The sequence below is a fragment of the Lynx canadensis genome, chromosome A3 (genome assembly GCF_007474595.2).
Source record: "Lynx canadensis isolate LIC74 chromosome A3, mLynCan4.pri.v2, whole genome shotgun sequence".
Taxonomy (NCBI): Eukaryota; Metazoa; Chordata; class Mammalia; order Carnivora; family Felidae; genus Lynx; species Lynx canadensis.
The window spans coordinates 102,623,393-102,650,163 of record NC_044305.1 but is presented as its reverse complement, the minus strand read 5'-3'; the positions used below and the strand labels follow the sequence as shown (position 1 = coordinate 102,650,163).

At 49.0% G+C, this 26,771-nt stretch overlaps 1 protein-coding gene across 1 annotated transcript in view; it reads left to right on the top strand.

Moving 5' to 3' along the window:
* Positions 1 to 21,230, top strand: part of FBLN7 (fibulin 7) — a 49,483-nt gene extending 28,253 nt beyond the window's left edge. Inside the window, exons 3-8 of the mRNA XM_030311137.1 lie at positions 1,517 to 1,687; positions 13,663 to 13,788; positions 16,884 to 17,024; positions 17,990 to 18,127; positions 19,065 to 19,203; positions 20,610 to 21,230. Of these exons, the coding sequence (XP_030166997.1) occupies positions 1,517 to 1,687; positions 13,663 to 13,788; positions 16,884 to 17,024; positions 17,990 to 18,127; positions 19,065 to 19,203; positions 20,610 to 20,982 (1,088 nt within the window). The 3' untranslated portion in view covers positions 20,983 to 21,230. The remainder of the gene's footprint in view (positions 1 to 1,516; positions 1,688 to 13,662; positions 13,789 to 16,883; positions 17,025 to 17,989; positions 18,128 to 19,064; positions 19,204 to 20,609) is intronic.
* Positions 21,231 to 26,771: the final 5,541 nt, after the last annotated feature.

The following is a 26,771-nucleotide window of genomic DNA, read 5'->3' as shown; positions in this document are numbered from 1 at the left end:
AACCTGTCCCAATTTGGCAACTTTCTTTCCACAAGTGCTGACCACGGGAGGCACCAGCCGCGGGTAGAGGAAAAGGTGGGGCGGCTCTGTCTCCCCTCAGCACACCTTCACAGCACAGCCGGCATTCAAGCCGCCTTTCTCCGCTCCCAGCTCCCGCCCTGGTCACACCACTGTCATGTCAAGGTTGTGCCTCCACTCCATCCTCCCTCACACCCTGCCCTTCACGCTCAGGCTGCAGCCACTGGTGCTATATTAATGTGTAAATCGGCCACCTCGTGCTTCACCTCAAACCCTCACTTCAAACCCTCTCTGGCTCCCGGTTGCCTCTCTGACTTCATCCCCAACTGCTTTCCAGCTCTCCTTAACATTCCTCAGACCTGCCAGGTACACTTCCACCACAGGGCCTGGGCACCGACTTGTTCCCTCTGTCCTTTCTGGATATCTGCATGGTTATGCCTTCCTTTCTTCACCTCTGCCCCCGTGAGGCCTACCCTGACCACCACATTCACAATTGGTCCCCTCCCCTGTCATCCCCAATACTACTCCCTACTTTTATCCTCTACATGACACTTACCACGTCTTCTCACACTGTGCCTGCTGCTTAAGGACCTTGGTTATCCATGGTCACCCCTGTTAGAAGAGGACTTCCTGAGAGCTGGGTTTTGTCTGGTTTGTTCACTAGTTATACCAAGTGCCTAATATAGTGCCTGGCACATGGTAAGCACTCAGTAAATAATTTTTCATTGGTTCGTTTGTTCAAGAATTATTTATTGGGCACTTACTGTGTGCCAGGCACCAGGCTGATGCTGGGGCCACATCAGGGATGCAAGGCCAGGCAAAGTCCCAGCCCTCTCGAACTGCATTTGGAGGGAGAAGACTGACAACAAACATGGAAACAAATACATGGAGAAGTCAACTCCAACAATTACATATGCTAAGAAAAAAGCAAAGTGAGCTCATGGGGTAGAGAGTGCCTGGGGGGTGGTTTAGCTAAGCAAGGTGGCCAGAGAACACTCTGGGAGGGGGTGGCGTTTGAGCTCAGACCTGAAGAGTGAGAAGGAGCCAGAGAGGAGAAGTTCTGGGGAAAGAACATTCCAGGCTGAGAAAAGAGCAAAAGCCAAGGCCTAGAGGTGGGCTTGATCCGGGCCTGTTCAGGAGGCCTAAGAAACCCGGTGAGGCTAGAGTTCCGAGAAGGCAGGAGTGGGCAGGTCAGCCACACCTAGGGAGGTGGGGGTCCCAGTTCTGACCCCACCCCCCCCCCACGCTTTGCAGCCCTGCACACAACACTCAACGTCTCTAAAGTGCCAGCTCATCTTTCACTGAGTGGGCACGTATCACCCAGGCCCGCGAGTGCTTTGAGGATTCGATCGGACACAGCATTAAAAATGTCCAGCACTGTGCACAGCCTGGAGGAGGCACTCAGCACAGGAGCACTTGAAGATGAGAAGCCTTGTAACTGAGATGTTGTAACTCAACTGAGGTTGAGTGACCACGGTCCTTCTTTTTGTCCTCACAGTTTCCTGCCCTGCTCTGAACGCCCCTCTGGATGGCAGAAAGTTTGGAAGCAAGTACTTAGTGGATCACGAAGTCCATTTTACCTGCAACCCTGGCTTCCGGCTGGTTGGGCCCAGCAGCGTGGTGTGCCTTCCCAACGGCACCTGGACGGGGGAGCAGCCCCACTGCAGAGGTACAGCCCCTCCTTCCCACCTCTCTGGGCTGGACCTGTTGCAGCCCAGCAGGGCTCTGCTGGGTAGAAAGGGTCATCCCCTGGGACGCTTTCTGCCTGATTCCTCTACCATTCCTCCTCTGCAGAATAGTGGCCAACATGCCCGATGACTCACCTCCACACCAGGCCTGGGCTGGCCTGCGTGAGCTCTGCCAAACCCTCTCAACAATTTAGTCTTGTTTTGCATATGGGGAAATTGAGGCATGGAGAGGTGGAGGAACTTGCCCAAGACCACACAGCTGGGGGGCAGGCTAAACTGATTCACTCCCAGACACTCTGACCCCAGAGTCTATGCTCCTCAACACCTTGCTCTGTTCTGGACACTGGTGATGGGTTCTTACCAATGTTCTGGGGCTGTATTTTGCAAGGCCGTTGGTGACCTGTAGGGTTAGGGAAATTCTCAAGTGTCTTTTGTGTCTGCTTTGGGACTTGGTGTAGACTGGCTCCAGGAGAGACTACTAGGATGGAGGGCAGGCATGAAAAGGTTTCTCTTCTCTCTGTGCTCAGCTCAACAGCAGTACTTTCTTGATGTAGAGGAAAATCAGACTTGGCATGCATGATCTCTGGGCTTTTCAAAAGAATATGGTTAGAAAGTCATGGACACCAGTCGTTTTTAAAGCAGGTCTCATAGGACATCTTCTGGGACAGAATGTCCCTGATTTTAGCCCAAGAGTTGAAAGGGAAATGCACATTACATAAGTAAGTATGTTGTCAAGGGCAGTGTAGAGAGGACTTTGAATGCATAAATAACTTGAAAACATAAAGGAACATTAGAAAATATGTCATCTCTAAAGACAGATCGTGTGGATTGACCTGCGGAGCCCAGGGCAACCAGAACCACATTCGTGGATTTAGACTTCTATTTTCTATCTCTTGGGGAATACAGATGCTTTTAAGGTTGATTACAGGTACCAGCTCTCAGACCTAGCTGGGAACCAGCCAAGAAATACAAGCCATGTCACTGGCAAACACACCAAGGAAAATGCCAGTATCTGGATTTACCCTTGACCCTGAGAAGTCTCCATCCAGGGTAAGCACCTTATGGATGATAAATATGGCAGCAGAGGAGGTGAGAACACAACGACATCTCATTATCATTGCTTTGAGTGTCTGTATTTTTAACTTACGGATTGAATGACGGACCCCAGTTGATTTCTTTCTGGCGGTACTCAGGTACTCCGACGGCCACATCATCCTCTGCGGGGTGCCCCCTACATCTTACCTGACCATGCCTCTGACCATGGAGGCCCAGATGGCAGTCAAGTCCCCACTGCCATAAATGGTGCTGGCAAGGTCTTCTGATCTCTCCTCTGTCTCCAGGCTGTCTCTTTGGGTTTGCAGTCAGGGGACAGCTGGCTGTGTGCTCACTTCCTTTAAACCGAGCACTACCATGCTGCTCTTTAAAAGGGCCACACCAGCCCACTCTCCCAGCAGTGCTGGGTGCAGAAATAGGTTTTACCCCATGTGCTGTTTTCTGTCTTGCTCGGGTATTGTCCACGTAGTCGGTCTCAGTAGTGACGTGCATTTACAGTGAGCACGACGTGGTTTAAATAAAAAGACGCATTCATCAGAAGGGATAGCTGGCAGAATGCATTTGTAGGCAAATGGGTAAGGAACGTCAGAGGTTCAGGAACACAGTCACAAGGAATAGCTTGAGCAAAGGGCCGCATAGGGGCTTGACGAGGGTTGGAATGCAAAACGTTCCCCGCAGCCCAGCTCCATCTTAGCAGCTTGACTGGGCGCCTCTGCAGAGGACCCTGGGCACATCTGCCAGCTCCCTCTTGAGCTTGCACGTGCTAATTACGTAATAGTGTCCAGCCTTCCTGCAGCAGGACCCCTCGGTGGAAAAGAGCGTCCTAGTGAATCATGACATGTGTGCCGTGGTTCTCGAACATTCAGGTGCTCCAACGTCGCCGAGAAAGCTTATAAACGGCAGGCTCTGAGGCCTCAAAAGACCCGTTGAGCCGGGTGAGACCTTTATAGATGGGACTTTAGAAATCTACATTTTTAAGGTGATTCTGACATTAACTAAGTTTCGAGAAACACCACTTTACTGGTTCTTGCCACTGCCAGAAGCAGAAAAGATCTTGAAAACTTTGAAGCGCTGATGCATTTTAGGCCCTCACCAATCAGAGTAGCTGCTTGCTATAAGCCGACAGTGGGGCTACGTCCTGACTGTCAGCACTGGCCAGGCAAGACATTCCCGCACCTGCTCACTTACACTTGCATTGACATTTTGGGAAGGCCAGGCTAGCCCTTCCTTACAAAGATCAGGGCAACCAGCCGCACAGAGCAGTCTCCTTTCCTGAGATGTGGAGATCAGACTTTCCGTGGAGGACCAATGCCAAGTGTGGCCAGCAAGTCTCCTGGCCCTCCTCGTTGTCCAATGTAGTGCACCTCCTGACTCTCACCCATGAGCTCATTCCAGATCTGCCGCGTGTTCTTTGTCTCCCCTTTCCCTCAGCCTCCTTCCTGGCCATGTGTCCTTCCCTGACCTCCATGCCGAGGACTGCTTGGCACAGCCCACCCTGGACTTCTACTGGGGCCACATTTACTATCTAAAGCCCGGGAAAGATTGTCTCCAGTCCCCACGGAGATCTCAGATGGATTTCTCATCTGTTTAAGTGTAAACTAGGTATGGGGGCTCACCCTTTGGTGGTGGGAAGGAAACTCTGATCTGTCACCGCCCAGGGTGCAACTCGGGTTAGGGTGCCTGTGTGGACGCTTCTGTCCTCAGCAGGAATTTGTTTGATTAATGGATGCTGTCTCCAATAAGAGCCTCAGAGGGATTCCACCGAAGCCTGTCAAGAAGGAGAAATAGAGCCTCGATCTGTTGTTTGGTGACCTCTTGTAACAGTGTTAACAGTGTGGGCAGGACTTGGGCTGGGGTTCAAAAATCCAGTGACCTCCACACACACACCCCTCACGGTGGCCCTAGAATTTTCGTGACGCGTGCCTCCGCTTCATTTTCCATATGCGCAGTCCTGTGGTCATTGTGTTGTGACCACAGAAGCAAAAGAATCTTCTTAATCACAGGGGATTCATTTCAAGACCCAAAATGTCAGAGACAGTGAAAGATTTAGCAGCTCTTTAATAATTGCCCCTCACCCCATCCACAGTCAGCTGCTTGGAGAGAAGGTGATGAACCCAACTTGGCATAGAAGGAAATTACACATAATCCTGCCATTAAAAGAGCCCCTTGGGCAGAGGTAGGCTCTGGAGCTCCAGAATGGAAAGCAGCCATTTAGCTTCCTGGATTATTTCCCTTTTTTCCTTTCTTTCTTGGAAGGGTATGTTTTTAAGATTTGAAGCTTTCTGAATTGGGAGAATCATAGCCATGGGCTTTGTTACTTTGACAACATCGGTAACCAAAGAAAAAATTTGAGGGAAATAAATAACTTTTTCTCTTATTCCTATGCTGGGAAAAAAGAATTGTTTTTGGTAGTCATCCCCTCCCCTCCACCTTTTAAAAAAAAATGTTTATTTTGAGAGAGAGAAAAGGTGGAATGGGGGAGGAGCAGAGAGAGAGGGAGAGAGAGAATCCCAATGCAGGGCTCTGTCTCAATCTCGTGACCATGATGAGGTCATGTCCTGAGCCAAAATCAAGAGTCGGACACTTAACCAACTGAGCTACCGAGGCTTCAAAAAACACCGCTTTTTAACCTTTATTCATCCATTCAACGAATTTTCATCGAACATCAGCTACGCACAAAAGATTGCACCAAGTGCTAAGGATTCCCACTGAGTCTAAGAGACACTACCCAACCTCGTGGGGCTTACCTGTTAAGGTGGAAGGTAGCAAAACAGAGACGAAAATGCAAAGGTAAAGAAATGGGGGTGTGCGGTCAGTGCCCTGAAGGGATCTAAGAAGGGGCTGAGAATAAATATGATGGGGGCAGGAATAGGGGCGGACCTCTCTGAGGCAGTCACAGGGATGCAGAGATGTGAAAGGGTGTGTGGGAGGGGGGTCTAGTCATGTGATGAGCAGGTGAGTGGGTGGGTGGCGGGGGAAGAGTCTGTTCCAGGAAGAGGGAATAGCAGGTACAAAGAGGCGCTAAGGAAGGGAAGAATTTGGTATGTTTGAGGAAATGAATAAAGAAAGTACACGACCTTGCTCCCGGAACAGGTGTGAGCTGAGAGTGAGCAAGGTGAGGTAGAGAGATGCACAGGCCCGCTCTTGCAGCCTTGGAGGCCATGCAGAGGCTGGGTTTTAGTTTGGGCACAATAAACAGGTTTACAGAGAGAGGTGTGGTAATTGGATTTGTGTGTTGCTGCTGTGTAGAAAGTGACAGGAGGTGACAGGAATAGAGCCGGAGAACCACTTAGGGGGCTACTGAAGTCCAGGGGTGAGATACGGCAGAGGAGATTGAAAGTAAACCTAGAGACAGAACTGATGGAACTTTCCATGATTAAACCCATGTGGGTTGTCTACACGAAAGAGAAGTCCAGGCTCCCCAACTCCGCTTGAATGTCGGGGTGCATGGTGTCATTTACAGAGAGACTGAAGATCGGGTACCCGGGTGGCTCAGTTGGTTAAGCGGCCGACTTCGGCTCAGGTCATGATCTCACAGTTCGTGATTTCGAGCCCCGTGTTGGGCTCTGTGCTGACAGCTCGGAGCCTGGAGCCTCCTTTGGATTCTGTGTCTCTCTCTCTCTCTGCCTCTCCCCTGCTTGTGCTTTCTCTCTCTCTCTCTCTCTCTCTCTCTCTCTCTCTCTCTCTCAAAATTAAATAAACATTAAAAAAAAAAACCTGTAAACCAGAGATACTGAACACTGAGCGACAAGTGTAGGTTTGTTCTTAACCACCCTGCTTGGGGTGGGGGGCGGTCGTTGATCAGAGCTCCATTTTGGACACATTAAGCTAAAATGTCTGTACGACATCCTGGTGGAGAACCGTTAATTCAACCCATGGATACCATCGAGCAGAACACCATGTCACCATTCCCAGCGGGGACTCTTTGGCCTCTGCCCACTGCATCTTAGTATTAGAGTTACCCAGGAACACACAGCACGGTCAGGCACCAGATGGAGCCACACTTGGCTCTCACAGGGAAGAGACAGAGCGAGATCAGCCTCGGTAGTGGGCGCCGGTCCAGCGTGGCTGGCGGGTCTCTCTCAGCAGCTGACACGGGGCAGTTCTCGGGTATGTACCCCTCTCGTGCTGCAGGGGAAGGACCCCCAACCCCTTCCCACGGAGTCTGAAAGATTGAAAGCTGAGGGCCATTGACATACACACGTAAGCAGAACAAAAGAATACTCTTGGAACCCGAAACAGGGAAAGAAGTCTCCCCCAGGCGGTGGTAAGCCCTGCACAGGCCGTGGGCTCTTTGCCTCATGTTAAGGAAGCAGTCCAGTCCCAAGGCCTGTTCTTATTCGGCCAAGTGGGGCTCCAAAGACTGCCCGAGACTGCCTTTCCCAACAGAGGTCAGGTGGAGGGTGGGAGGAAGGGAGCTGGTGACATACTTAGATCTACAGACGGTGGTAAGGGCACCAGTGAGGAGAGGGTAGAGACAGAAAGGAAGTGGCTCAGGGCCTGAAGGGCAGTGAGACATCAGAGGGAGACGAAGGCACAGGAGACAGGAGGAGCCCACGGAGACAAACCTCAGGAGACTGAAAAAGCAGGGCTGAGGCACCAGATCGGGTGCTTGGGAGGCTATGTTGCAGTCAGGGCAGAGCACGGGTCACTGTATGAGTCCTTTCCTCAGAGACCTTCAGAAAAGGATTTGAGGAGAAAGAGCTTCCTCTGATGCAGTAGCCACTTAGCTACTGAGTGACTGGCTGGCTGATTTACGGACTGATCGAACGAATGAATGAGGGATTATGTTAAAAAAAAAAAACAAAAAACTAAGAACTTCCTTCCAGACTTTTATCTAGGTGTATATATGCAAGCTTTACATATCCAACAACATTTGTGGTTAGATATTAACAGAAGTGAGTCTTCATTAACTCTTCCTTCCCAAACATGACCTTCAGTGATTACAAAGCACTTCCCCCTAAGGGAACTATTCTAGTTCTACTGAACTATCCCTTTTTTGTGCCTGGTTTTTGTAATCATAAATAATGCCAAGACAAACAATCTTAATACATGTTTTGCGGTGGAAAAATTTTTTTCCAAAAAGCTAAATTTACTGAATCAAAAGGACTGTTTATGTTCTTTTACATACATATATATATTTAAATAGAACTTATCTTTTTTAAAATTAATTTTATTTTTTTAATTTACATCCAAATTAATTAGCATATAGTGCAACAATGATTTCAGGAGTAGATTCCTTAGTGCCCCTTCCCCATTAAGCCCATCCCCTCTCCCACAACCCCTCCAGTAACCCTCTGTTTGTTCTCCATATTTAGGAGTTTCTTCTGTTTTGTCCCCCTCCTTGTTTTTATATTATTTTTGTTTCCCTTCCCTTATGTTCATCTGTTTTGTATCATAAAGTCCTCATATGACTGAAGTCATATGATATTTGTCTTTCTCTGACTAATTTCACTTAGCATAATACCCTCCAGTTCCATCCATGTAGTTGCAAATGGCAAGATTTCATTCTTTTTGATTGCCGAGTAATACTCCATTGTGTATATATACCACATCTTTATCCATTCATCCATCGATGGACATTTGGGCTCTTTCCATACTTTGGCTATTGTTGATAGTGCTGCTATAAACATTGGGGTGCATATGTCCCTTTGAAACAGCACACCTGTATCCCGTGGATAAATACCTAGTATTTATCCAATTGCTTTATCCAATTTATACAATTGCTGGGTTGTAGGGTAGTTCTATTTTTAATTTCTTGAGGAACCTCCATACTGTTTTCCAGAGTGGCTGCACCAGCTTGCATTCCCACCAACAATGCAAAAGAGATCCTCTTTGTCCGTATCCTCGCCAACATCTGTTGTTGCCTGAGTTGTTAATGTTAGCCATTCTGACAGGTGTGAGGTGGTATCTCATTGTGGTTTTGATTTGCATTTCCCTGATGATGAGTGATGTTGAGCATTTTTTCATGTGTCAGTTGGCCATCTGGATGTCTTCTTTGGAGAAGTGTTTATTCATGTCTTTTGCCCATTTCTTCACTGGATTCTTTGTTTTTTGGGTGTTGAGTTTGATAAGTTCTTTACAGAACCTGGATATTAACCCTTTATCTGATATGTCATTTGCAAATATCTTCTCCCATTCCATCGGTTGCCTTTTAGTTTTGCTGATTGTTTCCTTCTCTGTGTGGAAGTTTTTATTTTGATGAGGTCCCAGTAGTTCATTTTTGCTTTTGTTTCCCTTGCCTCCAGAGACGTATTGAGTAAGAAGTTGCTGCAGTCAAGATCAAAGAGGTTTTTGCCTGCTTTCTCTCCGAGGATTTTGATGGCTTCCTGTCTTACATTGAGGTCTTTCATCCATTTTGAGTTTATTTTTGTGTATGGTGTAAGAAAGTGGTCCAGCTTCATTCTTCTGCATATCGCTGTCCAGTTTTCCCAGCACCACTTGCTGAAGAGACTGTCTTTATTCCATTGGATATTCTTTCCTGTTTTGTCAAAGATTAGTTGGCCATATGTTTGTGGGTCCATTTCTGGGTTCTCTATTCTGTTCCATTGATCTGAGTGTCTGTTCTTGTGCCATCGCTGTGGAAAATTTTAAATGCACAGTAGAAAGAATGGTATAACGATCCTCACACACTCAAATACAGCAAATTCCTTAATATCTTTAAATACCTAGTTAGGGTAAAAATTTCTCCAGTTGCCTCATGATTTTTTAACACTTTGGTTGAACCAGGGTCCACATAAGAGCCACACATTACAGTTGGTTGATCTGTCAGCACAGAGTTTCATGCGGGGCTCAATCCCAGAACTGTGATATCATGACCTGGACCGAAGTCAAGAGTCAGACACTTAACCTACTGAGCCTCCCAGACGCCCCTCTTACTCCTTTTTAGTCTACAGTCTCCTCCCCTTCCTCCTCCTTCCTCCTGCCACCCTGCCTCAGTCTCTTCCAGTTTATTTGTTGAAGAAAATGGTTTGTTTCCCACAGCCTTGATTTTGTTAACTGCATCCCTGTGGGGTCATTTAACATGATTTTCCAGTCTCTCTCTTTCTTTCTTTCTTCCTTCCTTCCTTCCTTCCTTCCTTCCTTCCTTCCTTTCAGTTTTATTAACATCCAGCACTGTGTTAAGCTTAAGATGTGCAGCATAACCACCTGACTTACATACATTGTGAAATGGTCATCACACCAAGTTTCCTTAGCACCCATCCTCCCATATACACATGCAAAAAGAAAAGAAATGGTTTTGCCTTTGTGGTGAGAATCTACTGTCTTAACAACTTCCCTGTTACCAACACAGCAGTGTTACCTACAGTCACCATGCTGTACATCACAGCCTCAGTATTATCTATCTCATAACTACAGTTTGTACATTTTTGGTCTCTGGATTTCTTCTTTTTTTTTTTTTTTAATTTTTTTAATGTTTATTTATTTTTGAGAGGGGGGCAGCGAGAGGCAGAGAGAGAGGGAGACAGAGAATCCAAAGCAGGCCCTGCATGATCAGCATGGAGCCTGACGTGGGGCTCGAACACATGAACTGTCAGATCATGATCTGAGCTGAATCGGATGCTCAACCGACTGAGCCACCCAGGCGTCCCTTGCCTCTTGATTTCTTAAAAACTGGCAGTGAACTCCAGAGGCCTGATGAGATCTAAGGAAGACTTTTGTTTTGTGCCGGCCGGACAGCTGTAGACGCCGTTGCGGGGAAGCCCGAGCCATCCGCCATCCTTCATGATGCTGTGCCTTGGGGAGCCTTACTGCTGCCCTCGTGCAGACGGCTCTGCAGCCTATTCCTCAGGATGCGCTGAGGGTAATCCCCCGAGTTCTTGCTCTTTCAGAAAGAGTGCAGCTTTCCCACTGGGCGCCAGTTTGGACATCACCTGCCTGTCTTGCGTCTTCTTTCCTTGAGTGTGTTAAATATGCCTCTGTGTCTTCCGTCGTAGCTGATTCTGCTGTTGCTGCCATAAGTATCTTGGTCTTCTCGCCTGGATGCCCAAAGGATTTTTTCTTTGTCTTTGAAATCTAATCATCTTCTTAGGATCCACCCCAGTCCTGGCTTTCCTGGGCTGGCTTTTCAACAGGAAGTCTCAGTGGCTGGAGCACACTGGCCCCTAGGAACTCCTGAAACCTCCCAGGACATAGCCTGATATTGATGAGACTCTAATGGGAGGAGGATCCAAATGGCTCAACAAAGAATGTCAGTGCACACGAAAGGGATGGCCCAGAGAGCGGGAGAGGAGCAGAAAGCGGGCAGCGCAGAGAAAGCATGAGCCACACTGAAAACAGCCACGGAAGCACCAGGTGGACAGTCAGGAGGCTGGACCAGCCGTATAGGAGAACGTGTTTCCTCTGAACATGAGTAACAGAAAAGGACTCTTGTCAAATCCCATACAAACTGTTATAAGGGAAAAAAAAGATAGAATAAAAAGTCTCTACAGAAAATGAGGAAATGCCAGAAAGACCTGGCCATAAAATAGATGAAGACTATTACCTGGTATTTCTAAACAAGCTGAAAGAAATTTGAAAAAGACAAAAACTGTGAAAGGACAGCACAAATAAAAACTAGCAAGCCTCAGAAATGAGGTGATTGGAGAAATGGAAAATCTGAAACGAGATGACAGAACACAGGAAAGGATTGTAAATAAACGGGAAGAGAGCAGATCATGTGCGTAAAACATGCAGCTCGGCTCCCGGGAAATAGTAAGTGCTCACTAAACAGCAGAGTTCAACAGGATCATCCGCCATGCTTTTGGCTAGACAGTCTCTCCTCAGCCTCTGCCCATGCCCTCTGTACGGCCCTGAAGCCACCCTGCACAGCCTGGGACAGATGTGAATGTGATGACAGCTATACTTCGATCAGGACACAGATGGGGCACCAGGACTGGGCACTGGGCCATGGAATGCTTCTCACAGTGTACCAAGATAAGAAATTACGTCTGTATGGAGCCTGTCTAGAAACGAAAATCCTGGGCAACAAGATCCAGACGGGGAGACAGAGAACAGAGTCCTGGGCCACCTGTACATTTCTCTGTTGAGCTGATGACCAACCCCCCCAAACCCCCTGCCCCACCAGGTGCAGCCAGGCCCGGTCCCTTCCACTGGAGGATCAGAGGGGAGAGACAATGGCGCTCGTCCCACTGGGGCCAAATCGAAGGCTACTCATGTTCACACTCTTTGGCTCTCGGCCCACAACATCACGGACTAGTGGTCTGCTTGCTTTCAGACTCTGCTAGACAGCAGTGTTGGGGGCAGGCAATGGGCAGAAGCGGGAATTCCAAGCTCTGTGGCATATTGTGTACAGTGTCACTCTAGACACATTCCTAGAGACCAGTCATCTGAGAACAGAACGTATGGGGAGAACACAAGCAGGGTGAGGTTACTGAGAAGCTGAAAAAGCTCCTTCCCCAGGAATAAGCAGCATTTGGATGATCTGGGTCCTTTCACAACTAACAGAAACCATACAATAGTCTGTATAACATCCCAGCTCTGAAGAGGCAGAAGGGAAGCCAGCATCCCAAGCCAACCCACCCACAGCAAGGCTGCTGTTCTCATCAGGAGCAAAGCACCCTTTCTTCCTCTTGATAGATACAGCAGGAAAGGATGCTCATATGCCAACAAGGAGAGGTTTCCAGCTTCCTTTCCTGAGATGCTGTGGTCAACTCAGTGAACTGACAAACCTCTCTCTTTGGTAGAAAGGGCTTGCGCTCTCTGTGCTTTAAGACTGGGCTTAGGGGTAGGGCGCCTGGGTGGCTCTGTTGGTTAAGTGTCCAACTTCAGCTCAGGTCATGATCTCACAGTTTGTGGGTTCGAGCCCCGCATCAGGCTCTGTGCTGACAACTCAGAGCCTGGAGCCTGCTTCAGATTCTGTGTCTCCCCCTCTCTCTGTCCCTCCCATGCTCACGCTTTGTCTCTCAGTAATAAATAATGTTTAAAAAAAGTTAACAAAAAAGACTGGGCTTAGGGGTGCCTGGGTGGCTCAGTCGGTTAAGCGTCCAACTTTGGCCCAGGACATGATCTCATGGTTCATGAGTTCGAGCCCCGCATCAGGCTCTGTGCTGACAGCTCAGAGCCTGGAGCCTGCTTCGGATTCTGTGTCTCTCTCCCTCTCTGTGCCTACCCCACTCGAGCTCTCTCTCTCAAAAATAAAAATAAGCATTAAAAAAAAAAAAAGACTGGACTTAAGGATTCATAACACGCAGATGTGGCCTGAGGGTTTTTAAAAAATTATTTTTTTCTAATTAGAAAATTTATTGTGGGAAAGGTCGTTGTGGGAAAATGAAAGAGTAGAAAAAAAGTGTAAATGAAGAAAAATTGCCTGTAATCCTACCACACAGAGAGAAATCCATTAAACTTTTAAATCTATATCTCTTTCTATATATTGCTTTCCCACAGGACTGCTGTGTGTATGAGCAAGGAACGTTTCCCTTTTCCACCACTTAGGAAGTGTCGAGAGTCAAAAAGTCTTCCTTGGTTGCACAGGAAATGAGTACAGGAGAGCTTCCGGGTGGGAATTTGGAGAGAGCTGGTTTTCCCCTTCTCCGGACACTGATGGACCATCTATCACTCTTACAACTCCCCTGAAAAGGTGTTCTTCCTGAGTGTTGGCTGCTAAGGGCAGAGTTGGGGACAGTACAGCTTGACTCAAAGGCAATGTGGGTTCATGCAGTGGTCCACCCTGTAAATTAGAAAATGGTGCCTCTGGTGGAGAGTGGCTGGCTGACGGGCCAGCTCCTGCAGGCAGAGCCCCAGGCAAGCTCCTGGTGTGTGGCAGGGTATGTGGCTTTCCGAATGGCGGGAGAGTGGAAGCTGGAGTCCTCCTGCCATGTAAAGAAAAGTAACCCATCTTTGGTTTGGGTTCATTTTAGAATCAGAACTCAACTACTTCTATTTGAAAATTATTTGTTCCTAGACATGAGCGAATGCTCCAGCCAGCCTTGTCAGAATGGCGGCACGTGTGTAGAAGGAGTCAGCCAGTACAAATGCATCTGTCCTCCCGGGAAGACGGGGAGCCACTGTCAGCACCAGGCCCAGACAGGTACGTAGCCGCCGTGGGGCTGGGTGAGGACGTTCCACTGTAGAGAGAGGAGCACCCTGGTCACAGGTCACCACACGCAGATGTGTCAGGAGCTCAGTTCCCCACCCGAGAGTGGGCTTTCTGTCCCCTGATCCCTCCAGTTACTGCTGTGGTTATCTGAGATGGAATGCAGGTCTCCTGTGTAACCGGAGTTTTGATCCTTCTCATGTAAGAAAATGCAGGTGGAGGGGCGCCTGGGTGGCTCAGTCGGTTAAGCGTCCGACTTCAGCTCAGGTCACGATCTCGCGGTCCGTGAGTTCGAGCCCCGCATCGGGCTCTGGGCTGATGGCTCAGAGCCTGGAGCCTGTTTCCGATTCTGTGTCTCCCTCTCTCTCTGCCCCTCCCCCGTTCATGCTCTGTCTCTCTCTGTCTCAAAAATAAATAAAACGTTAAAAAATTAAAAAAAAAAAAGAAAATGCAGGTGGAGGTACTGACCCCTAATGTAAGAGCTCCCCAGACTGGGAATTTGGCCTGAGAAGCTTCCCTGCTCCACCTTCACTCGGTCAGCATTTCCTCTGCAGATCAACAGAATGGCTCTTCCTTTCTGATGCTCCCAGCAAAATCAGCAGTTACTGATACAGGCCAAAGTACCCTCAGAGCTGTGCACCAGACATCTGACTGGTGGGAAGCTCATTATCCACATCTTGAGTCCCAACACGTCCCTAGCTAGCAGGTCTACAGGCCACATAGTGGCTGTTTTCACAGATGGCAAGATAATCCAGTAAGATATCTATGAGGGTCCCCCCACTGTGCTGTAGCCAACGTTTCTTAGATTAAAAAGTCAAATCCTAAAGCTGTCCTCTTTCTTTGCCAGAAAGCCCTGGAGTGTCCCGTCCGGTTGTCTGGGTTTCGGTGCGGAATCTCGGTGTGGGGAGGAGGAGGAACTGGTGGTTAGCGCTAGTGTCCAGAGAGTAGGAGCTTTGTCGGAACTTGATATTCTTGCATCAGACTCCGTCCAAGGCCAGTTTTAAATATTTTGCCCCCAGAGAGCTGCCGCTTAATTGTCTTGGTTCTGTTCAGCTGACTCAGCCTCGCCGGTGCTTTCTCGGAATGAAGCTGCCCTTCCCAAGAGCCTGGAGGCTCTTCCAGCTCCCATCCGGGGAGCTGCTCTCCGTGGAAACAGTCCCATCGCCTCTCCTCCTACTTACAAACAGGAGAGAACAAGAAATGGGCCTTCTTTCAAGCCAAATGTGCTGGCCCTAGACCCTGAGTGTCCTAAACCCCACATGTCAGGGTTGGTGCCGTCAGGACCTGTAGGCAGTTGCTCTTCAGGTGCGACTTTATATGTAAAGATTTCCCCACGACAAGAACCTCCCCAGGGAAGGGGAGGAGGGAGTGGGCAGGTGCGTCTGAAGCCAGTGGATGTCCTCATGGTCTCCACAAACAGCCCAGCAGAGGCCCAGGTTCTTGCTCGCCTGGAGCCTTCCTTCCCATCATCTCTGCCCGTGTCTTTCCAGCTCTGAGGGGGAGCCCCTCTCCGAATATCTTTTAAATATTTTTTTAAATGTTTGTTTATTTTTGAGAGAGAGCGCACAAGCAGGAGAGGGGCAAAGAGAGAGACACACACAAAATGTGGAGCAGGTTCCAGGCTCTGAGCTGTCAGCACAGAGCCCAACACAGGGCTCACACTCACAAACCGTGAGATCGTGACCTGAGCTGAAGTCGAATGCTTAACCGACTGAGCCACCCAGGCGCCCCTCTCTGAATACTTTTTAAAATCCGTTCACCTCAGGGTGCCTGGGTGGCTCAGTCGGTTAAGCTTCCGACTTCAGCTCAGGTCATGATCTCCCAGTCCATGGGTTTGAACCCTGTGTCGGGTTCTGTGCTGACAGCTCAGAGCCTGGAGCCTGCTTTGGATTTTGTGTCTCACTCTCTCTCTGCCCCTTCCCCTCTTGTGCTCTCTCTCTCTCAAAAATAAACATTGAAAAAATCCACTCCTCTCTTTTTTCCCTATTATAGTAAAATATATACAACATAAAATGTACCATTTTCACCACTATAAGGGTACAGGCCAGAGGCATTAAGTGCATTTACATTGGTTAGACAGCCCTCACCACGTCTTCCAGAACTGAAACTCTGCCCCTGAAACAGTACTTCCCTTTTCCCTCCCCTCCCAGCCTCCCCCACAACCACTCTACATGCTCTCTATGAATCTGATTACTCTGAAGACTTTGCATAAATGGAGTCACCCCGTGTTGTGTCCCCGCTGAAGAGGTTCAGCACCATTTCTTTCACCACCTGTTCCTCTCCCACCTCCCCTAACCGTAAAAAGCTGCAAATCTTTTGAAAACTTTCAAAAGCTAATTAAAAAGATTTTTTTTTTCTGATTGGAAAATTGATGTCCTTGGTTTAAAAATGAAAAGCTTAGATTCCTTAGAAAGGTATAAAAATTACAACAACAAAAAAGAACCCCCCAAAAGTAGTGTTTTACATTTCATAGTTTTAGGGGCATCTAGGTGGCTTAGTCAGTGAGGCTCTGACTCTTGTTTTTGGCGTAATGATCTCGCCATTTGTGGGGATGGAGCCCCGCCTTTGAATGAGCCTGCTTGGGGTCTTTTCCTTCTCTTCCCTTCCCTTCCCTTCCCTTCTCTTCTCTTTCTTCTCTTTTCTCTTCTCTTCTCTTCTCTTCTCTTTCTTCTCTTTTCTCTTCTCTCTCTTCTCTTCTCTTCCTCTCTCTCTCTCTCCCTCCTCGCCTCCCCTGCTCGCGTTCTCCTTCTCTCTCAAAATAAAAATAATAAATTCCCTAGTTTCAACCTCCAGGCATCACTGTTAGCATATGCTGGTGTGTTAAGCCTTCTGCGGGAAAACGGAAATTTGACCCCGCGGCGGTTCTTCTGGGCGCAGCCGCGTGGCCTGCGCCTCCTGCCCTGGGATTTGCGGGCGGCTGCGGCCGGCTGCGGGTTTCTGGTTAACGGCTTGTCTTTCCTTCCCGACTCCAGCGTAAGCCCTGACGAGGGGGCGCGCCCCCGGCCCGGCCCTCCTCCCGGCCCCTGCCCGAGGTCGGGCGCGCGGCGGGTGCGCCAGGGCCGGGCGCTGAGGGTGTCTTGTCCCCGCAGCCGCCCCGGACGGCAGCGTGGCCGGCGACCCCGCCTTCAGCCGCGCGCCGCGCTGTGCGCAGGTGGAGCGGGCGCAGCACTGCAGCTGCGAGGCCGGATTCCACCTGAGCGGCGCCGCCGCGGGCGACAGCGTCTGCCAGGGTAGGCGGGGGCTCTGTCCCAGAAGCGGGCGGGACTGGGAGGGTGGGGGAGCGAGGACGGGGCTCCCACCCGCCGCCCTGCCCTCCTGCTGCCCGACCCAGCGCAGGGGACGGGCAAAGTCTCAGAAAGCCCGACCCGCTTTGCGTTTTAGGTAAGTGTCGACCTGATGGCTGCTGAGACTAGACGTTAGGGGCCATCGTGAGAATCAAGACTGGAGAAAGCAGCCATGGGTGCCCACACTTGCTCCCATGCCAGAACTCGAGCACGGTGCCATCCAAACCACGGACACTCCTCTAGAAGGGCCTTGAGGCCCCTTGTCCCCTCCATCCAGCTGCAGTGACACGGGCAGAGAGGAGCTTGAGTCCTTGTGCTGGCGAGACAGGCCCCCTGAGCTGTGCAGGGGTCTGGGACCCAATTCCCTGGTCCCCTCTCCACTTAGCTTTACAGACCCAGCCACTGCAGCTAACCTCTCCTAATACCAAAGTGCCTTCTAAGAACCACTCAAACTAAGCAGGCCCAAACCTGAGAATTGGCCGGTTGGTGCCAACTACCTCATTTTACAGCAGCAGAAATGAGAGCCTCTCTTACTCCATGCCCAAAGATGAGGCCAGTTGAGGTGGGGCTGTGATCCAAGCCAATAGTCTGGGCTGCCGGCCCCATCTGCCAGCCTCTGCGGGGTCCTTTCTGTTAGTCTTCCGCCTTAGAGGAACCCATCTAGGGTCTACCACGTAGGTCCCTCTCACCCCTCCCTTCGGCCCTGTGGGCCCTTGGCTGGGGAGGAAGGGGAGCACACCTGCTCTTCTTCTGGATGCTCTGCTGGGGACGGGCTTTCCCTACCCCACCAGACCCAGCCACTTAGCCACAGTGGCCATCCCCTCCAGGAATTGAGGTGCGGCCATCCTGGGTCATGGTTGGTGGGTGTTCACCACATGGCTCCTGCTCATACTGGGCACTTCTGTCCCCAGATGTGAATGAATGCGAGCTCTACGGGCAGGAGGGACGCCCCCGGCTCTGCATGCACACCTGTGTGAACACCCCGGGTTCCTACCGCTGTGCCTGCCCCAGCGGGTACCGGACCATGGCCGACGGGAAGAGCTGTGAGGGTGAGTGATGCTGCTGCAGAGGCAGGTGGTTGCAGCGCTCAAGAGAGAGCCTGGCTGGTCTCGAACAGCAGCTCTTAGCCACTGGGGGAGAAGGAGCAGGAGAGAAGACAGAGGGCGTCTCCATGGCCTGAAGTGCAATGTGAGAGAAGAGGTGGCTCTCCAATGACATCCTGGTGGGATCCCCACTAGGGGCTCTGCAGGGATCAGAGGAGTGAGTAACCTGGGACTGGGGAAGGAGAAGACACCTCCATCCATCCATCCCCCAACCAACCATCCATCCCTCCCTCCCTCCAGCCATCTATCCCTCCATCTGTTCATCCATCCCTCCCTCCCTCTATCCATCCCCCATTCATCCATCACTCCTTCCATCCCTCCTTCCCACCATCCATCCATCCATCCATCCCACAAGTACTCAAGAAGGCAGGCCCAGGTAGGATTGTGCAGATTGGGAAGAAACAGCTTCCAGCTGGGGTGAAGGCAACAGCAGAGACTTCCTGTAAGGAGAGTGAGGACATATGCATTTGGGGTGAGGTGAGCGGAGTAGAAAGGCTTTCTGGAAGATCTGGCTCCTAAAGGGCCTGATAATAGCCATCGAGGGGAGACTCTGGAGCGCTCAGGCTGAGGAGGAGGCAGATCTGAGAGAAGTGTTGTGACCTGTGACTGGTAATGCTCCTGTGCTTCTAGCACGTCTGTGACGGGTCTACCCTGAGGAAGGACAGGATCCCGGGGAGGTGAGCTCCCCAGCAGGGTTCTCCAGCACTTCCACGGGGGCTGGATTTCAAATAGCTAAGGATGACATGGTTTCCTAATTTGAAAAATAAATTTTAGGTATTTAGAAAGCTCACCACATTCCAGTGCCTGTTGAGGTTTTTCATGTGGTCTTGTGACAGAAGGGACATCGGGATTTTCACCCTCCCTGGGATGTCCCTTATTTCAGACGTCGATGAGTGTGTGAGCCCCCAGCACGTGTGTCCCCAGGGAACCATGTGCATCAATACCGGTGGAGGCTTCCAGTGCGTCAGCCCGGAGTGCCCCGAGGGCAGCGGCAACGTGAGCTACGTGAAGACGTCTCCGTTGTGAGTATAGCCAGGGCACCCACGGCCGGGCGCATACATCCCTCAGCCAGGCCTCCCAGGGTGGGTGGGCCAGATTCTGCCTCAGTTCTTAGGAAAAGGTACAGTTATATCCAAGGAAGGATGGAAGGCGGGAGCTGGGAGTCTGGCTTCTCTGAGCTTCCGTTTCCCTTCGGTGGTTGCATTTAATGCCTTGCTGCTCTGTGCAGCAAGAACCCAATTTGCCCTGATAGGGGTACAGTTCCAAGTGCTCCCTGCTGACATGGAGGATGAATGAATTCTAGCCACCCTGCTGCAGCACTTTTGGGGGTGGGGGCCGCTGGAGGGAAGACCACTGTGGTCACATTACCAGGAGGCAGAGACATATTACACAGATTTGGGAGAAGATCATTTTCTCGTGTTCACATGGCTGGTAACTGGTAGGTTCCAGTCACTCTGCATTATATTAATCTGCTCTTCCTCTGAGATTAGGAGGTTTGATTTTCAGGAATCTCAGCACGTAGTAGTTTTTGTTTTCAAAAGGTGAGAGACAGGCCTTTCAGGAGAGTAACTACAACTATCACAGAGTGCATGTATTTTCTTCTGAAACGGAGACCACAAGAGCCTTAACATTGTCTTTAGAGTGAATTGACTTCACAAGCTCAGATGCCTGAATTTTTTTTTGCACTGTAGCAGACAGAATAGAAGCACTGAGAAAGTCAGTGGCATTGAAGAGTGGCAGTTATTTCCTGAGCCCGAAGGCATCACGATCTTCCTCAGAAGTCACGTAGTGAAGGGACTGTATGTCATAGCCTTCGGGGACAGCCCTGATTCACAGCCAGATACCGTATTCAACCTGCATAACTGTGATTATTATGGGTCACTGAATTGCATCTGTCTTTTATGTTGGGTAAGGTAGAGAAATTTCAGAAGCACTTCCACAAGATCCTGATTCCAAATTATTAAGAGAGACAGGGTTCCCTCTTTAAGAGTAAACACTGGGTGTTTGGAAAGTTCACCCCATATAGAGCACCACATTCCAGTGTTGGCAGCTACCTGCCAGGGTCCCACCATTACTGAGAGAGGTGTCGGCACATGTAGAAGGGGCACCTGGTTTGAATACCAGGACCATCACTAGTTAATCTTCCCCAGCTTTAGTTTTCTGTGAAAACTATAGTAACAGCATATATAAGTATACATACCCATCCACACACAAGTGGGTCAGGGGAGCACCTGTGCCCTGGCCACACCTGACACCACCCATGCTCATTTGCCTGTGGCTCTGAGCACCTGTGGTGAGGAGCTGGTGGCTGGGGAAGGTCACTCTGCTGGCCTCCGCAAGAAGGCAGTGGGGCCGGCGAGCCAGGTCAGGGCAGCCCTTCCTGAGTTTCGCCAAGGCTGACTCCCTCCACTTTGCCTCTCCGTTCCAGCCAGTGTGAGCGAAACCCCTGCCCCATGGAGAGCAGACCGTGCCGCCACTTGCCCAAGACCATCTCCTTCCATTACCTTTCTCTGCCCTCCAACCTGAAGACGCCCATCACGCTCTTCCGCATGGCTACGGCCTCAGCCCCCGGCCGACCCGGACCCAACAGCCTGCGGTTTGGGATCGTGGGTGGGAACAGCCGAGGCCACTTTGTGATGCAGCGCTCAGACCGGCAGACGGGGGAGCTGATCCTCGTCCAGACCCTGGAGGGGCCTCAGACGCTAGAGGTGGACGTCGACATGTCAGAATACCTGGACCGCTCCTTCCAGGCCAACCATGTGTCCAAGGTCACCATCTTTGTGTCCCCTTATGACTTCTAAGGCAGCTGTGGGATCACTGCGGTGCAGAGATCTGGGCTCATCTCTCTTCCTCAGAGATTCAGCTGTGGGCCCTGACTGCCACAGACCTCTCTCCCCACCCTGCCCTGCCCCTGCCCTGTCCTTGCCCACCTGCCCACCTGCCTGTGCCCCCAGGTTTCTAGGGCACTGCGCACACTCCTCCATGGAGTGGCACAGAAGGGCAGCCACAGGACCCAGACTGCTGCCATCACCGTTTTCTTTCTGCTTTAAGCTCTTCCTGTAGATTATGCACTAACCTTCTCAAGTCTTTTTTACAGGGAAATGGGCGGTTTTTCAAAATGCTGGGTGAATGGCTTTGTGAGTTTGAACCAGCTGGGGAGGGAAAAGCTTATGATATGTGTTTGAGATGACTGTCAGCCCTCTGCATTGTTGTAGTCAAGCCTCTAGCATGCTGAGGGCCGGATCATGCCCCTGCACGTGTGGGCATAGGGACTGGGTCTCCTGCCACAGCCCGGCATATTGTTCTTGTCTGCATTCCTTCTGTGACATGCCTGCCAGGCTTCTCATCAGAAAGCCGTGGCAGGGCCTGGAACCCCCGTGCAGATTCTTCTAGACCAAGGAACCAACATTAAAGCATAAGTTCTGCCTGAAGTAATTCTCTTTTGAGAACTCGTATCTCAGAACATAACCTGGTATCATAACAGAAGAAATAAAGTCTGTTGCTCCTACATGCCCACCTGGCCTGTTCCTGAACATGAGTTAGCCCAGTTCCTTCTAGGAAGGGATACCTGGCTCTCTTCTTGTCTAGGCTAGACCCACTGGGATGAATGAAGAAGAAAGAAAACATGGAGGTGACCTTAGGATTGCTCCACCAATAGAAATTTTGCTTGGCCAGATGAGAGATTGGTAAGGCAACATCTGGCCATGGTGAGTTTAAGAAAATGTTTGCGTTTACTTTGATCCCAGGGCCTTCTGTTTCTTCTTCTTGTTTTTTAATTTTTAAAAAGTTATTTATTATTTGAGAGAGTGTATGTGTGAGGGAGGGGCAGAGAGAGAGAGAGAGAGGGAGGGAGGGAGACAGAGAGAATGCCAAGCAGGCTTGGCGCTGTCGGCATGGAGCCCGACGTGGGGCTCAATCCCACAAGTTTGAGATCATGACCTAAGCAGAAACCAAGAGTTGGACGCTTCACCAACTAAGCCACCCAGGCGCCCCGCAGGGCCTTGTACTTCTGATGTAACAGCCAAGGGGCAGTGCCCTCCAGGTACTGAAGAAAGAAAACACTGGCTGGAGCATGGGATGGGGTGGAGGAGACCATTCAACTTAAAACTTAAAAGCCAGCTGAACTGTGAGGAGATTTCAGTATCCAAATACACATTAATCTAGGTGACGTTTCATCAGACATTTATTTTAAAATTCTTTGTATTTGCCTTGGTATGAGATGGAGCCAGAGGAAGTGTGTTGCCAGTTTAGTGATCCAGCCATATATCAAGACAACCCCAGTGTCTCTGATAATTTCGTAGTTATCTCATATGACAAGATGTTTCAAGCTCATCTTGTGTATTTTATGCCTTAGCCCTGAAGTCATCCAGTGGTTCCCAGAGATCCCCGGTTCCTCTTAGTGGGAAATAATAATTAGCGACCAAAATCTGGGTGTTAGGAGTGCTCATTGATAGTGGCTTGGTGTTAGTGGACAGAACTAGGAAGTACGTTACTATGAGTTTTGGGTTCATTTGTTTTTTTAACTACACGAATTTATAATGACACTTCCAATCCAACTCAGGACTACAGGGTTTTTACTGTAGCCTTCCTGATCTCACATCTGTTCTTCTTTGACTCATTCTGAAAACCTCTTTCTCAAAACCACCAAAATAATTACATATTGTTTTAAATCTTCGGAATAACAGTGACAAATTATAAAAAATAATAGTGGAAAAGTTAAAAATTTTCTTTTGCAATTCTTTTTGTCCTTAGGGTTTATGCCATTAGACATGTTCAAATTACTATTTTAAAATAACTTAGAATAGTAGTTATATCCTAAACCTGAATCAGGGTTATGAGTATTCACTTTGTTTTGCTTACATTTTTAGAGATTGCTATTTTCATTTTAATTTTTTATAATTATGTAAATTATTTATATGGCTCCAAAGCCAAATCCACAGAATGAGCTACAGTGAGAGAAGTCTGTATTCCAACCCATTGCCCTCCACCTATTTCTTCCTTCTCCCTTGGATAGTAATTTTTTTTCTCATTTCACCCTTGCATTAAAAAAAATTATACATACAAATGATAAATGATAGCACACTATTTCACACTTTCCTTGGTCTTGCTTCCCCCCCGCCCCTTAACAATATATTGAATATCATTCCATAGAACCAGATAGAATGTTCTCCTATCCAATGCTCCATTATGAAGTCATACATACCATTGTTTATTCAACCAGTCACCCTTGATTGAGATTTGGGTTGTTTCCGATCCTTTGCTATTAAAAGTATTGCAGCCATATGCATTTGTCTTTTGTATTTTTCCCTTTGTATCTCTGATGCCAATTTTTCCTCCATAGAGATTATACCGCTTTCTGTCTGCAACAGTGTATGAGAGTTCCTATTCCTGAATCAAAGAAGGCCCCAGTGGTATCCCTAGTTCTCACATCTGCACACCCACCAGATCCTCGTTTGGAAGGAGATAGAGGCCCGAATGTAGAGCTATGCCACAAGTAGCCCACCTACCTGTCTTGGACTTCTAGCAGTCAACAGCCACCAGCAAGAGATGAAAGACCAGCCAGCTGGATCACTGACTCAGGAGGGATGGAAAGTTAGCTAAGTTTTTGGATAACTTTTAAAAGTCATCTTACTTTCATTTTTTTTTTTTAAGTTTATTCATTCTGAGAGTAAGAGAGAGCGTGCATGCAGGGGAGGGGCAGAGAGAGAGAGAGGGAGAGAGAAAATCCTAGGCAGGCTCCACACTATCATTGAGAAGCCTGATACGGGGCTCGAACTCACGAATTGTGAGATCATGAACTGGGCCAAAACCAAGGGTCGGACACTTAACTGACTGAGCCACCCAGGTGCCCCTAAAACAAAATATCACTGCAGAATTCATAATAAACTTGATGGGTTTACTGGGAATCTAAGTATGTGCCCCAAGAAGGGCCATAAAGAAGCCAGACTTGATTGGGTCACTTTCCACCAGCCACTGCCTCAGCTTTTACCAAGCTCACACTGCAGGGATGGAAAGGTGGACTTTCATGACTTTTACCATGTACCTATGAAAATCTACAGGTTTTTATAAGCAGCATAATATTCCTGAACGTCTATTCTGTTGCAGGCACTGTTTTAGTTGCTTAGGATACAATGGTTGACAAGATTGACAGAGATCCTGGCTTCATGAAGCTTCCGTTTCAGCAAGTGAGAAGATAATGCACACGAAAACAAGGAAAGTACATCATTTCAAAGAGGGATGCATGCTCTGAAAATAAAAGCAGCAGAAGAGGATGTCAGTATATAGCAAATGTATGCACAAATCCACAGAGACAGGTGATCCATGGAGCCTAGACGTTGCAAACACTGTAATCATGTGTGGCGACAGGGGGATCCCATTTCTCAGTGTTTGGAATTATGACCCAGAATCTTGAGTGTCTGAATGAAGGAGTGATGTAAAGCAAGACGTAGGATGACCACATTGGCTTATGAGCACAAAGGAGAGGCATCTACAGAGAGAACAATGACGCTGACATGGAAAGAGAGGAAACGAAAGACCATGGGCACTCCAGGAGGAGCCTAATTCTGTGTTCTGGTTATTACTGTTGTATAAAATATCCCATTGTGGTATGCTCATGGATTCTGTGGGTCAGGAACTCAGAGCACAGGGGGACAGTTTATATTTGCTCCACAATGTCTGCAACCTCCCTCAGGCAGGAAGCCGCCAGGGCCAGGGCTCCAGTTACCTGAAGGGTCACTCACTCACGTGTCTGGCCCGCGCTGGGAAACGAAGACTGGTGATGACCAGAACAGCCATCCTCGGGCTCGTGTGGCTCAGCTTCCTCAGAGTACAGTGGCCTCAGAATACTCAGACTGTGACATGGTGGCTCAGAGTTCCTGGTTTCAGTGTTCCAGAAAACAAGGTGTGCATGGCCATTATGACCCAGCCTCACAAGTCACATAGGGTCACCTCTGCCATACTCTGTTGGTTGAAGTAGTCACAAGCAGCCATTGGGTCAAGGGAAGCGCACATGGGCCAGTGAGTCCTGAGTCGAGCTGCGGCAAATTGAGAAGTTTTAAAGGATTTCATGGCCATGTTTTTAAAACTGCCATTTCTAGTCTCCTGTTTAGGATTCTGGTGCCTCACGGGATCTGGCTTCCAGTCTGTGGGTATTATCAGACCGCCCTGTGTCCCTTCAGTCCTCCTTTGCTCAACCTCTTTTGGGTGTCATTTTCAAACAGGTGATCCCAGCCTAAGACACAACTCATACTAAGATCTTCACTTATATCACAAGGGGGTACCTTCGACAATGGTAGAAACAGCACTGAAGTCCAACGAGCATGGCACTGCATGCTCACCAAGGTCAGAGGTGGGGGGAGAGAGACCAGTGGAAGGGTCAGGACCAGTTCGTGAAGTTAGCATTTAAAGTGGTTCTTAGCAGAGGAGTTCTAGTGGGAAATGCAGGCCACGTCCTGCCGTATATGCTGTCACCAGGAGGATCCCCCACAAAATCCAGCATCGGCAAAGCCACGGAAATGTCTGCTGACTTACAAACGAGACAATATGACTTGGTGAAAATTGGGTTTGGGCTGGTGGAATTTTCTGAATCTGAACACCTTCAAATGATTACTTTTTAGCAATCTGGTTATCTCCAGGAAGCTCTTTAGACTTTTTTTTTTTTAACTTAAATTCAAGTTAGTTAACATACAGTGTAGTCTTGGCTTCAGAAGTAGAACCCAGTGATTCATCTCTTACATACAACACCCAGATCATCCCCCAAAGTGTCCTCCTTAATGCCCGTCATCCATTTAGCCCATCCCCCAACCCAACAATGCCTCCAGCAGCCCTGTTTCTTCTCTGTATTTGAGTCTCTTATGATTTGCCTCTCTCTGTTTTTATCTTATTTTTCCTTCCCTTCCTGCTCTATGTTCATGTGTTGAGTTTCCCAAATTCCACATATGCGTGAAATCATATGATATCAGTCTTTCTCTGACTGACTTCACTTAGCATAATACCCTCTAGTTCCATCCACGCTGTTGGAAATGGCAAGATTTCATTCTTTTTCATCGCTGAGTAGTATTCCATTGTGTGTATGTCCCACATCTTCTTTATCCATTAGACATATTTTTTAGGGTGAAAACAGGCTGTATGGTATGTCCACTGGCTTACTTACGCGAGGATTCACAACAGTCACACTGTGACACTTGCACAATGGTCCACCTTCCTTCCCCTTCTAGCTGGCTGAGTCATCAGACATATTTCTGAAGACAAAGATCTCTGCATCTCAGATGCATCTGTCCTCCATACCCAAGCTGCCAAGTTCTATCACAGAAAGTTTGTTCCTCACCCCTACCAAGTCCTATGGGTCAAGATAAGTTACCGTACTATTTCCTTCATTCCCGCCTTAGGCCAGTAGGGGGTGGCAGACTTGGCTTGAGGGCTGGGTCTTGAATGCTGGAGGTGAGAACACTGCCCTCTAAGGGGGTCTTTCTCACTCCAGTGCTGGTTTTAGGTGGTTTGGAGTCTGTCCATAGGACATATCTCTGCGGTTACTTGGCCATGCGGAAATTCAACACACTCCATGTTCAATCACAGTCACAGTGTTCTTAAG